Source organism: Podarcis melisellensis, assembly GCF_964234715.1.
Source record: "Podarcis melisellensis genome assembly, chromosome: 5".
NCBI classification, from domain to species: Eukaryota; Metazoa; Chordata; class Lepidosauria; order Squamata; family Lacertidae; genus Podarcis; species Podarcis melisellensis.
In genome coordinates, this window is record NC_138537.1 from 29,046,404 (window position 1) to 29,059,772 (window position 13,369).

General features: G+C 40.3%; 1 protein-coding gene across 3 annotated transcripts in view; it reads left to right on the forward strand.

Annotated features, from left to right (window-relative positions):
* The window catches only part of COL4A4 (collagen type IV alpha 4 chain), a 66,016-nt gene extending 59,542 nt beyond the window's left edge, over positions 1-6,474 (forward strand). For all 3 annotated transcript variants that reach the window (XM_081910295.1, XM_081910293.1, XM_081910294.1), the window contains 5 exons: positions 1,228-1,362; positions 2,256-2,372; positions 3,056-3,244; positions 4,336-4,622; positions 5,892-6,474. In XM_081910295.1, the coding sequence (XP_081766421.1) occupies positions 1,228-1,362; positions 2,256-2,372; positions 3,056-3,244; positions 4,336-4,622; positions 5,892-6,155 (992 nt within the window). In that variant the 3' untranslated portion in view covers positions 6,156-6,474. The remainder of the gene's footprint in view (positions 1-1,227; positions 1,363-2,255; positions 2,373-3,055; positions 3,245-4,335; positions 4,623-5,891) is intronic.
* Positions 6,475-13,369: the final 6,895 nt, after the last annotated feature.

A 13,369-nucleotide genomic window follows, 5' to 3' on the forward strand; every position in this document is an offset into this window, starting at 1 on the left:
TGTCACAAATTGATTCTTGGCATTCAATCCACCAGGTTGCAGAGGTAAGCTTAGAGAAGGATGAGTGCTTTGGTGTGTGTTCAAGTGAAAATGTTTCTCTGAGTGTCAATTTATTTTTCTTCATGCTAAGATCTTAGTCTTTTAGTTCAAATTGCTAATAACTGATCTGATCCACATCTTCTGAACTAATGTGCAGATTGGGAGGTAGCTATCCTTCAGATTTAGCACTTTTGTGGTCTAATTCTCTGCTCAAAAAAAGTATCAAAATGTGTTCTGACATGTATATTTTAGATAATAATGTGCTTAGAAATACTTAATTGGGGGAAGAAAATACTTCAAAAATTATTTTAATGCATATTTAAATGCAAATTTTCATGCAAAATAAAAATAGATGCAAAAATGGAATGGATTTTTAAATGAACATGTGAAAGTGAGGCATGTGATCAGGCCTCTAACCATGTTGTGATTTACTCTGCACCTCTGTGCCAAAAAAGTCATGACCCTCTATTATATCTCTGAAAATTCCCATGGCTCCATGCTGCTGCAGTGGAGCTCACAGACCAGTACTGGAAAATATACTGAATTTCCTGGGCAGCAAGATGGTGTTTTTAGGAGCCAGAGTGAAATTCTGTATTACAATCCTGTATAGTGTTCCCTATCATCTATGTCCTGTGACATCCTGTGATATTTGAGCCCTCACATATTTTTTTATTTTTCCTAACACTGGAGGAAAATGTGTGCAAATCACTAGCATTGGAATGTATCATTCCTTTTCTAAAATTAAAAAAGAAAGTGAATAAACATTCGCTTTTCCCCAAGTGAGACCCTCCTCTTGTAACAAAGTCATTCTCCAATAAAGTCTATATAACGCAAATGCTACTGCTGCAGCAAAAGCATAGTTTTATGTGGAAAGCCAATCACATTATACACTTGATCTCTCCCTCCTATTTATTTATTTGTGTTAGGTCATTTATGCACTTGAACCTGTAGCAATAACATAAAAGGGTGGTTTGTCAAACACTTGGCACATACTAAATTACATTGGGAGTTTATATAAATTCTCTGCCTGCCAACCTTGTTTCTGGGTCCAACCTTTCTATTTAACAGTACAATCCCTTACATGCCTGCTCAGAAACAAGTTCCATTGGATTCAGTGGGACTCAATTCCAGGTAAGTGTGTATATGATTATGACCTAACTCCTGTTTTAAAGTCCTTTCATGTTTCAGGTGACCCAGGAGAACCTGGAAGTGTTGATTATTCCTCATGTCCCAAGATTCCAGGGCCTCCTGGTGTACTGGGCCCAAGAGGATCACCAGGTGTCATGGGATTAAGAGGGCCAGCAGGCTTCCCTGGCCCCCCAGGTAAGTAATTCTGTGTGTCTGTTTGTGGTAGGGAAGAGACAGAATCACCATGAACCCTTTCATGTATCATCCTTTCAGCTCACCTATCCCAGTGAAGTCTACACAACTCCATGTTGGCTTCAGTTTGGGTTGCATTCATGAAGAACATCAACCTCCTCTGTTACATTTCCTATTCGTTCTATTATTTAAGCACATATTTTTATCTGATGCCGGTCGGATAGCTTTACAAAAGAGACCACAACTTATCATAGCACTTTAAGAACATATGAGCCCTGCTGAATCAATCTAAAGTCTCCCCTTTAAAACCCCTCCAAGTTGGTGATCATCACTACATTTGGGGATAGTGAGTTCCGTAGTTTAACTGTGCACTGTGTAAAGATTTCAGTAGGTTGTAGCAGAACGAACAAATAGTGGCAGCTCCTCCTCACAGCCACAAGTTCCCCAACCCTGTTTTAAACTAGTACTTTCTTCTGACACGGTGACATGGCTTGGACAGGAAGCTCAACTCATCCCCAAATCGCTCCACTTCACCTGATTTCCTCAACTATGGCAGCTGGATCCAGAGGGTCACAGGTTCCTCATCCCTGGTTTTAATAACAGTAATAATAATAATACTAATAATAATACCCCGTCCATCTGGCTGAGTTTCCCCAGCCACTCTGGCCAAGAATTCTAGAGCATGGAGTGTGAAATATATTTTAAGGCTTTTAAAAAAAATAAAATGAAAGGACTGTTTCGAATAATTTCAAGAAAGATGAAACTATTACTACTTCAGAGAAAACAAGCATACCTGTTTAATGTTATTAAACTATTAATACAATAGTTATTTATCTATTAATACAATAACTAACTATAGTTGCATTTAGACATGAATGCACTGCATTATATTTCAGGAGAGAAAGGAGAAGAAGGGTTATTGGGTCAACAGGGTCAAGGTGGCTTGCCTGGGCCACCAGGACCCCCTGGTGATGAAGGTAACATAGGAGAAAAAGGATACACAGGACTACAAGGTAAGTATTCTGCCACAAGCAGTCATTTGCCATACTTCTGGGGAAAGTAATAGCTTTGCAAATGATTTCTTTTACTTTTTGCCCTGGTTGTAATGGCTCTTGGCCAAAACTGTTAATAGAACCTGCATTCAGCTGCTCAGCTGGTATTGTATCATATCAAAGAATCCAACAGCCAAGTTATATGTTATGCTAAATGTGTAGCATGTAGCTTTTATTTTCATCCCCCCCTCTTTAATTACTTACAGGCACCGAGGTGGTTATGAACAGAGCACAGGATAGGAGGTTTAGTTCATCCATGCCCCAGCCGCAATCGCAACAAGAATTGCTCCACCCAGTGCAGCAGCAAGCCTTAGAAAAAGTTTCTATTGGCACCAGTGGGAATTCTTTCTAAGGCTCATAGTTTGTGGGGGACAGCATTTTCGCTGCATTTGTAGTTAGGTATGGGAGAGATAAGCCAACTTTCCCTGTGTGTTGCATTTCCAGAAACAACTGCCTTCTCACAACACAGCTGCAATGTGACTTAAGATTTTGTTGCCTCCAACCTCTGAGGATTGGTTTTAAATTCAAAACCTGAGGCCCTGGGATCTTGCATGCGTTGATCAAGTCTGTTCTGAAGAATAGAAAAGCATCTCTTTAATGTGTCCCACCTTTAAATAGAATATTCTCTACCTTTTCTCTGCAAGGTTTTCCAGGTGAAATTGGAATGCCAGGTCCACCAGGGCCTGACACAAGAGTTGCTGGTGGGTTCCTGATTGTTGTTCATAGTCAATCGGATCAAGTCCCACTGTGCCCAGAGGGAATGCCAAGGTTGTGGACTGGATATAGCCTGCTGTATCTTGAAGGGCAGGAGAAGGCCCATAATCAAGATCTTGGTGAGGACTGCAATATCACTCCTTAAAGAAAGAAAATGCAGTGGTTCTCTGCATTTTTCATTGCAAATGGTTGCATATAACATTAAAATCTGGGGTGGTAGGTATGTATCTTTTTGGTGCCAATATTGGAATTGGCCAACCTTTCATTGTCGTATGTGCTATCTATAAAGTATGCTTAGAAACTGATGTGACCAGCTAGGGCCTTTCCTCGAGAGCCTTAGCGCAAGAGTGTCAACCTATACTATTCGACCTGCGCTTCCCTGCAGAGGCTCTTCTTTCCCGTTCAAACCTTCATTATTTCTGCTGGATGCAAAACTCATCCTTGTTGTCCGTGGTGAACCTGGGAGGTTTAATTTTTGGTCGATTTGCAACAGATATTTATATGCTTGAGCACACCTGCAAGTTACTATATATTTATTTGCTAGTTTTAAGCATTACTTTAACAATGAAATGGACCAGGACATTAAAATCATGGTACTACATCAGCAGAAAAGACATTTGTTTTAAAACAAGCAAGTTCTGAAGTGAACTGGGCATTCAATCCCAAGGTGCTACAAGTTGAATTTTAGGAACTAAGCACAGTAGCAAATTTGCAGTCTTTTAATAATAGCTTTAGTACTCTGTTTCAGACAAAGGTATTTTCCGGCAATATCTAGAGGTGCCAGGGGATTTGAATCTGGGACATTTTATGTTTAGTGTATGGTACTCTCACTCACCTTTTCCAATTTTGAAGGTAGTGAATTACATTTTAATTTATATTCTAACATTCCCAGAGGTTAGAGGATTGCATAACTTAAACAAGTGAAGTGAAAACTCTCGACTGCACAACACACCCACCCACAGCATGAGAACATGTGTTCTCTGTACCTAGCTTTCCTTGGACACAGGTGACAATGATTGCTGTTGGAATTTCCAGACACCTCCAGATACTGTAAACCCACCCAAAGCCCTTATGCATCAATAATTTTCCTGGCTGCATAGTGCTGATGTGGAATAAGGCTCAAGACCAACTTAAACTGTTCTTTAATAAGAACTTCAAGTGTTTTGGATTGGTAATTATATGTGTGCATGTCCCCCACCATCTATTCTAGGTCTCGCTGGATCTTGTCTCCCTGTGTTCAGCACCATGCCCTTTGCCTATTGCAATATCCATCAGGTCTGCTACTATGCAAGTCGAAACGATAAATCTTACTGGCTGTCAAGCGCAGCTCCTTTGCCCATGATGCCCCTTTCTGAAGAAGAAATACAACCTTACATTAGCAGATGTGCTGTCTGTGAGGCTCCTGCCCAAGCTGTTGCAGTTCATAGTCAAGATCAATCCATTCCTCCCTGTCCATCAAATTGGGGAAGCCTATGGATAGGCTACTCATTTTTAATGGTAAGATTGAATATTACTTGGCTCTTCTATGGAACTATTTGGATCTAACCACGCTAGCTAATCACTGAAACTGAGCCTGTAAATTGAATAAAATGTATGAATGAATGAGAACACACTTACCTGGGAGAAGGTTCAGCTGAACTTAGTGGGACAGTCTTCTGAGTAGACATGCATAGGATTGAGCTGTCAGCAAGATCTGCAAAATGCTCAACTGATTTGTCAATTGCTAATTGACTGTAGACGTTTCACTCCTTCAGTTTGCCATCTTGGTTCCTTATCTTGTCTCTATTTGTTTTACTGTATTTATCAGTTGCCCAATAACTTTCTCTGGGCAATGCACAGCGCGTTATAAAAACAAGAGAACTATAAAATGCAAACTACAGTTCTAATGAGCAGAATTAAACTAAAATTGAGATAAAGTTGAAACCATGCCAACAGCAAATAACCACTGCAACTTAAGAGATAAATGGATCTGATTTTAAATGTTTGTATGGCCTTCATCTGCTGCTAAAATGACATAGTCTGTGTCTCCAAGCAAGAGACCTTTTCTCTTGCAGACACTTCCCTTATTTCAGCTTGCAGAGGCATAACAAAATGACATCAGATTATTAACTTTTTACTGGCTTTATTGTATTGTTTTATGTTTGGTGTTATAAAATTTAGCCATTCAGTAGAATTACTCCTGGAGGCTGAGACTGGCAGATCAATGAGCTCAGGAGTTTGGGTGTGCTGATCAAGTGTCCGCACTAAGTCTGGCATCACTGGGAACCACTTTGATATTTTTAATGATATTTGTAATGCAAATATTTTTATAAATAAAGCAAACTGTGGGCGCAGGTAATTATGTATGGGAAGAAGATGCAAGTTCTTCAGGCACTGTGTTCTTGAGCTATGAAGAATTTCAAAGATCAAACACAAGACTTTGAATTGAGTCTAGAGTATCCTGCCAACCGACAGTTAGCTCCAAGTTCTAATTAAATGAAGATTGGTTTTGACATAAACCATAGGCCAAAATCAATTCTCTTTATCACCATTCACACCCCGAAATGAAAACTGCAGAAGCTATCGCAAATTTCATTTTGCCTTATGAGAAATGCCAACTCTGTTGGTCAGTACTACGATTTAAAAGAGATTTAGTTGTAAGAAAGTTATATTGTGTTCACTACGCAGTCTTATCCAAATGAGTCTCACTGAGCTCAGTGAGATTGGCTACTGAGTAAAACTGTACAGGGTGAGATAACTTCCACCTCTTTTGCCTGTTTCTTTCAGCACACTGGATCTGGTGACCAGGGAGGTGGACAGTCTCTCATGTCAACTGGAAGCTGCCTTGAGGACTTCAGATCAGCACCCTTCATTGAATGCCAGGGGCAGCGAGGGACATGCCAATTTTTTACCAATGAATACAGCTTCTGGTTAAGTACTGTAAACCCAGAGATGCAGTTTACTTCAGTCCCTCGCTCAGAGACTCTCAAAGATGAGCAAGAACAACGCCGCAATGTAGGTAGATGCCAGGTCTGCATGAAATATGGCTAAAAGAAACCCGACCGTTTACCAAAGTGAAAGGGGATGCCGTCAGTTGCATGTGGTGCTAATCTTATGTGAAACTGTGCACTGCCGTTCAAGCCTTTGGCCACATCTGCAGGAGTTTAAGCCAGTCAAACCATGGAACTGTAGTTCTTCCTCAAGTCCCACTCCCTGTGCAGCGACACTTTAAGAGGCATTGCAGCTGTGCTAGCTAGAAATGTATGGAAAGCTTATTGTCCTTTATGAGCCCCAAAGCATAAGCCCACTTGCAAAGGCCAGCAGGATGGGAGGGCCAGTGTGGGGTAATGGTTAAGAGTGCTGGACTAGGACCTGGCATGAACCTCAGCTTGGTGATCTTAGGCCAGTCACTGGCTCTCAGCCTATCCTACCACACAGAGCATTGTGAGGATAAAAGGGGAAGGGGAAGAATGACATGCACCCACTAGAATTCACTAGAGGAAAGATGGGGTGTAAATGTAGGAAAACATAAATAAATAAAAAACAAACCATCACCTGACTTATTTTTTGCTGCCATAGGGAATAGATCATCTATCACCCTCATCCATCTTTTTTCCCTGGAGCTTTTTACCCTTTATTTCCCTCTTGTCTCCTTAAACTACAAGCCTGCAGGCAAGTCCAGTCTTATGTTTTTAATATTGTTTATACAACACCTTGATGATTGAGACACTTTATTAGTCGTAAACTATTTTTATTAGGTCTGACCTAGCAGTGTCACGGATGCAATTCATGTAAGCATGAAAAGCCAGCATGCTTAAGCAAATTTCTGCCAGGAGGTTGTGACACTGCCACAAATAGAGCCAAGTCATACTTACTGTATTTTTCTGTGTATAAGTATATTTTTTACTAAATTTTTGAAGTTTAAAATAAGGGGTCATCTTATACACGGATAGTGCATGGTGCACTTTCTTAATTTTGGGTAAAATAAATTAGGGGTCGTCTTATACATAGGGTCGTCTTATACACAGAAAAATACGGTACTTTCCCCATGTGGTTGCATCCTCAGGGATCACCATTTGAATGCTTGTAAATCAGCGCAAAGAATGAGAATACATATGAAACATTTTCTCATATGGTGTTATCTCCATTTTTAAAAGTCGTGTGTGCATCATTTTCACTTGAGTCTAATTAAATTATACTAACCCTACAGGCAGGTCACACTTTTAGACATCTTTGTAACACAGAGCTGGTCTGTCAATGGGCCTGATTGGGGATCCTGCCATCTTCTATTCTGTGGACGTAACCAAGACAGTGTAGGTGTCACTTAGACAGGAGTGTGGCCCTGTTAGGAATGTGGGCTTGGAAGAGAGCACATTGGTGAAGGCAAGAAGGGCTAACATGGCTTAAAACCAAGCACTTTGGCCTGGACTGATAAGTGAAGAGATTCTAAGCAACCACATATTTTGTGCTCTAACCAAGCACTGATATGATTCTTATAGCACTATCCTATGCATGGCTATTCAGAAGTAAGTTCCTCTAAGTTCAACAGGACTTTTCTTAGGTAGATGCACATAGGAAATAACTCATAATGCTGTTACTTCTTGTAATGTAGAATACTTTCATAACCAAGCTTCATCAAGAACAGATTTCCCTATTCCCCCTCAAGTTCCAACTGGGAAGCAAGGTAAAGTGGACATTTACTGAACACTGTGCAATCCTTGGTGACAAGAGGCAACTGGCTTACCAGTGCCTGCTTTGCTGTTCTGATTTCCCACCCTTGGAGGAAACTACCTAAAGAAGCCTCCTGTTAAGGTAGCTAATGAATGGGTGGACAGCAGCCCTTTGGAGAAGAGCTTGTTTAACTGGGTTTTTATACACAGGCGGGTCACTGAGAAGCCAGTCTGAGTATCTTTATGTTTTCATTTATTTTGAGTTATTTATATCATTTTATATTTTTTTCTGCTGCACTGTTATTACAGCCATTCATCAACAGTCCATCCTTCACATCCTCTTCAAGGGACATGCCACAGAGTACATAAGAAGTATCTAGGGACGCATGCATGCAGCCCTTTTAAAAAGCAAAATTCCCCTCAATCAGCTGTTTGGCAAGAAAGGATGAACAATAGGGGAAATAGAATACAGCCTCTAATCCCCCGTAAACAGTGCTGAAAATCTGACCTAAACTACAATATGATCTTCAGGACACCAGATCCACCACACGATGGGCATAGTTGGTCTTTGGCCTGATATTTATCGACAAGAGAAAGAAAACAAAGGTGCTAAAAATAGCTTTAATGCATGAAAAAACATTAAAATACAGACAACAGGGAAAATACCACCTTGCCCGCTTGCAATGTTAATTCAACAAACAGGCTAGGTCAAACCCACCTGAGGTATTAACCAGATCTCTTGTTCAGCCTATACGCAAGCATTCACAGAAGTATCATATTGCAGATGAGTGCATGTCACAGAAGCTACAGCAACGGGCATGATCACTTAAAAAATATTACTGTCTTGCTTACTTGGCAGAACTAGCAAGAACCAACAAATGCGAAGATAAATGAATATTATAGTGGGTGAATACCAACTAACCTTGTGGGTGAAACCCTGCCTCTTTATACCCTCCCCACTGCTCTGCAGTGTTGGGCGAATCTCTAGAGCATATTGGGGGGGGTGTAGGAAGGAGGAGTTCTGTCACACAACAGGAAATCCTGCAGGAAATGCATTATTTGGATACCGCCTATAATATTTGCACATATGGTAGACAAAAAGTAAAAGTAATTTGCAGCTTAAAGTACAGACTATAAGACAGCAAGATGGCTAGTGGTTACATATTAACACAGGCTACCCAAACCTATACTGCCTGGACCATAAACTTAAACATTTCCTGTAGCAGATATAAGAGGCAGACAGATCAACTGTTCTATGTGGAGTAAAGGCACAGACTAGGAAACCTGACAAAATAGCAGTGGAGCCATATACCCAAGGGCAGGAGTGGGGAGGGACTTGAATGCAAATGACATGGGGCTGGACTAATTTGGGGCTGGGTGGTGGTGCTGGGAGATAACAAGACTAGGGAAATAGGAAAGAGAGAGTAAGCAGAAACAAGGCAATAATAATTGCCTACCTCAAGAAGGGGCAATAAAGGTAAAAGGTTTCCTTGATTCCACTGTAACCTGCTGGGGCACAGTAATGGTTGAGACCAGAATTTCTAACAGTGGTTCAAAAAGGGTATAGAACGGTCTGCTCAAATTTCAAGAGGCACCAGGTAAGACGAGTGAACAACAGACAACAATGGGTTGGCCAGTAAGTTGGCCTTTGAGGCAAGCCAGACTCCCATCCTAAGTTCATTCCAAGTTGCTTGATAAAGTTTTAAAAATAGAAAAAAGCTTGTTTTAGTGATAAAACTCGCTTGTGCTTCCTACAACGGTCATGACTTAATGTTTGTTCTAGATGAAACAGTTTGGGATAATAGTTTTCAGCACCACATGAACAGTTAGCTGCATGTTCACCTATAAACAGACCTCTTAAGCGTGTTTCCCTAAAATAAAACCAAGAGTCATACAGGAAGGAGGGGGGGAATCCTCATTCCCGGTCTGCAAAGTGTTACAGATAAAAGCACTTTAAAGAGGCCCAAGGCTTAACAAGTAGCATAAGAAAGAAAAAACTACAACTGTTGTTTTGTTTTCATGCAAAATAAAGTGAGCGTGGATGTTTGTGCATTCCAAGCTACTCATGCTTTGACAATTTATTCTGGCTTTATATGCCAATTTGCAATGCTGTCATGACAAATGTGTTGTTGCCATGGTAACTTCCACAGTCAGTGCTTAGGCTGTCACTGAAATACTATCCTCCACTTTAAATGAGCAGCAATATTTCACGGCACATTTTTAAAAATACTGTTTTTACACAGAGAATGGAGCCATCCGCAGGGAACATTCCTTCCTATGTTTTCCCTGTGGTGTCTGTTTCTTCCCTCTACATTGATTGGAATTCTATAATCCCTTGAGGTTCAAGGGGATATATATTTGTTGTTTTCAACAGACTTCTCTTCGGTGTTCTAGGGAGTACACAGACCACAGGTAACTAAAAGAAACCATAGAGAAATGTCCAAGTATGGGTTTTGGTCTATATTTCAAGTACAATGACAGATGTGTCCCAATCACAAAATCAGATATACATACACCTTAGGCCCAAATTTGTTGATTGAACAAACACTAACCAATCCCAAAATCCTATGCTCCCAGAAGTTCATAGTACTATTGGAATAGTACATGTAGTAGGATGTTGGTGTTACTGCCTGCCATTGCTAAACATAGGCTGTCATTCATACATGCCTTGCAGGCTGCTGCAGAAGCCCTCAGAACTAGATGCAAGAAGCAAAGCCTCTGAAGTAGCTTTCAGTGCAGGCAGTTACCTCAAGGAAGGCTGAAGCAAGTTTCAAACACTTCCACTTTTGCAATTTATCAGATTCAAGCCAGAGTACAAGCTATAGAGGCTAACGGATCCAAATATCTCTTTCAAGGTGAGGATCCTAGGCAGTTGCAATGAGAAACAAAGCCTCACCTTGAAACCCTGTACAGAAAGCTGTCCATCCAGGTTGATCCATGAAAGGTATTTCTCTGTTCAGGAATCTTCCAGGCAGCCCACAAAAATCAGCCACACTGCTGAGAGGGACAACCGTTCTTCACAACCAACCTTTGCTCTGCACTGAATTGTTTGAGATAAAATACACTGGAGCACTCAGACTGGAGCGCAAGAACAATAACTGACCAGATGTCATGCAGACACTCTGGCCTTCTCTAGTGACAGGTCCAGTGCAAGTTGGAGAGAAGAGATGATGTTATGGATACCCAAGAGGCATCAGTGTGACAAAGGGAAGATTACCCAAACCAAATTCTCATTCTTACCAGCGGGGTGGTCATGCTTGGGTCCTGACTGTCTTACTGACCCAAAGGCTCACTAAGGGACTGATGCTGCTGATAGGGCCTCCTTGGCACATCTTTCAGGTGTGTAAGGGATGAAGAGCAAAGGCCATAATATCACTGATGTGATGTCTGAAGTCAAAGACAGGCAGCAGGATACACCATCTCCTGGCTCTCACCTTGGTACCAACCTGTTGTATTGAGTTAGAGGTTGTAACAACCCAAAGTTCAATCATTCCCTCTCTCTTGCTCCTTTGTTCCAAAGGCAACTGTGCTACAGCAATGAAACTCTAGGTAAGAATCATACACCAGTTAGCTGCCACACAGACACTCTTTTGGATGAGCTGGAGACAATATGGAATGAAAGTGTGATGTTGAAAGGTATCCTCAGACTCCAGGAAGGATGTGACAATCTCCCCCAATACTACTCAGAATAAAGTGGCTGTTCTACCAAGCCATCAGGAGAAAAGAATTTGATTATTTACACAACAGCAAACACATTTTTGGAAACAAACATTATACTGCATGGTTCTTCTATGAACAGAGCTTTCATTCACTAAATTTAAGGACAACCTTTCCACAGTCATTTGAAACTGAAAATCAGGTACCTTAATTGATCAATATTAGATTTTTTTAATATACATGTTCATTTTATCAGGGATACTCTTCAATTAGAAAATGCTATGTTGAGGGACCAAAACACATACATGCACACACAAAAACACAGCCCTATTTAAGCTGAAGTGTGAAATATATATATTTTATTCTTTTTAAAAAATCACAAGATTGCTTGTTAATTCACAAACCATAATTACCAGAGACAAAACATGTAATGAACAGGAATGTTAAATCTCACCTTTTCTAACACTATTCCTCAAAAGAGATTAACCAAAATGATTTCCGGGAGCTTGTGAAGAGTTCCTTTAAATATCATAATTTAAAAGTCAAGGGCATCTTCATCAGCAACACTTGCAGAAGTTTACAATAAGTAAACAGGAGGCCGTGATAACCACCAACTTAGATGGCTCTAAAAGATTAGATAAATTCATGGAGAAGAGCATTCAAGGAGAAGAATGCTTCTGAATACCAGTTGCTGGAAACCACAAAAGACAGTGCTCTTATGCTCCCTAGTTTTTCCTAGGCATCTGGTTGGCCACTGTGAGAACAGGATGCTGGACTAGACGGGCCATTGGCCTGATCCAACAGGCTATTCTTATGTTCTTAAATAAGTAGTACTTGATTCGGTTCAAGCATTACTGTTTGAAAATTGAAAATTAGTAAAGACTAAATGTAATGGCAAATTCAGTGGCCACAAAGGTAGATATATTTTAAATGCACCTTTACAAGTTATTATTCTGGACTTTCCTCTTGTGGTCCTGATGACTATTGCTCCTCTGAAGCTATTTCCACTTAAAAGTAAGCTCCCTTTGGCAGCAATGCAAGTCTTTCCCCAAATGCAAGTCTTATCCCAAAGAAGGTTAGCATAGGTGGTCACAGGATTTACCTGAAGGACAAAAATGTAACAGCACAAATGCTAGCTAGATCTTAAAATAAAAATTCAAGCACAACATTTGCTGTACTTGCAGTATAGATTACAGATGAAAACCAGTACTCAATTATGTACAGGATCAGTGCTTCTGAATATAAAAAACCTACAAAATCATCAGAGACCAAAGAGATTTATATGTAGTGCCATTACTGTATTCCTGAAATCTCTCCCAAATTTAGAGCTCTCAGCACTTGGCAAGACAAAAAACCATTTTGTATTTTGGTTCTCTTGGGACAACACTGATAAAGGAAATTACAGATGCAAAACTGAAGCCTATCCAAACAATATCCTGTGCATCTGGAATGTTTTCATATTTTTAAACTGAGGATCTGCTGATGAAATCCAGAAAACAAACAGATTACGTCATCAATATTTCTGCTACATTAACATCCAGATGTTACTTATGATGTGCATATGGGGGGCAGGGAGGAATAGAAAGGGAGAGGGAGATCCTGGACAAAACTCCTTGGAGAGGTAGTTGTGTCAATGCTTCAAAAGCACAGAACCCAGTCAGTAAGTAAACTCACATTCAAACATACAAATAAATCAAAACTTACAGGATGAATCTAAATATGCTATGAATAATACTGAAAAGATTGAAAGCAACGAAAGTTCTCCTACTTGGGCTTTGAAAAATATACAAAGTTCAGGCCTCTTGTGTACAAAAAGATTTAAGTGTTAGTACTTTAATATATTTATACACTGAGTGTCACTTTATTACTTAAAAAAGATACATCACTAGCACACAACTGTGCCCAAAGGCACTGCAGAAGGGCTGCCAGGAGCTTCTT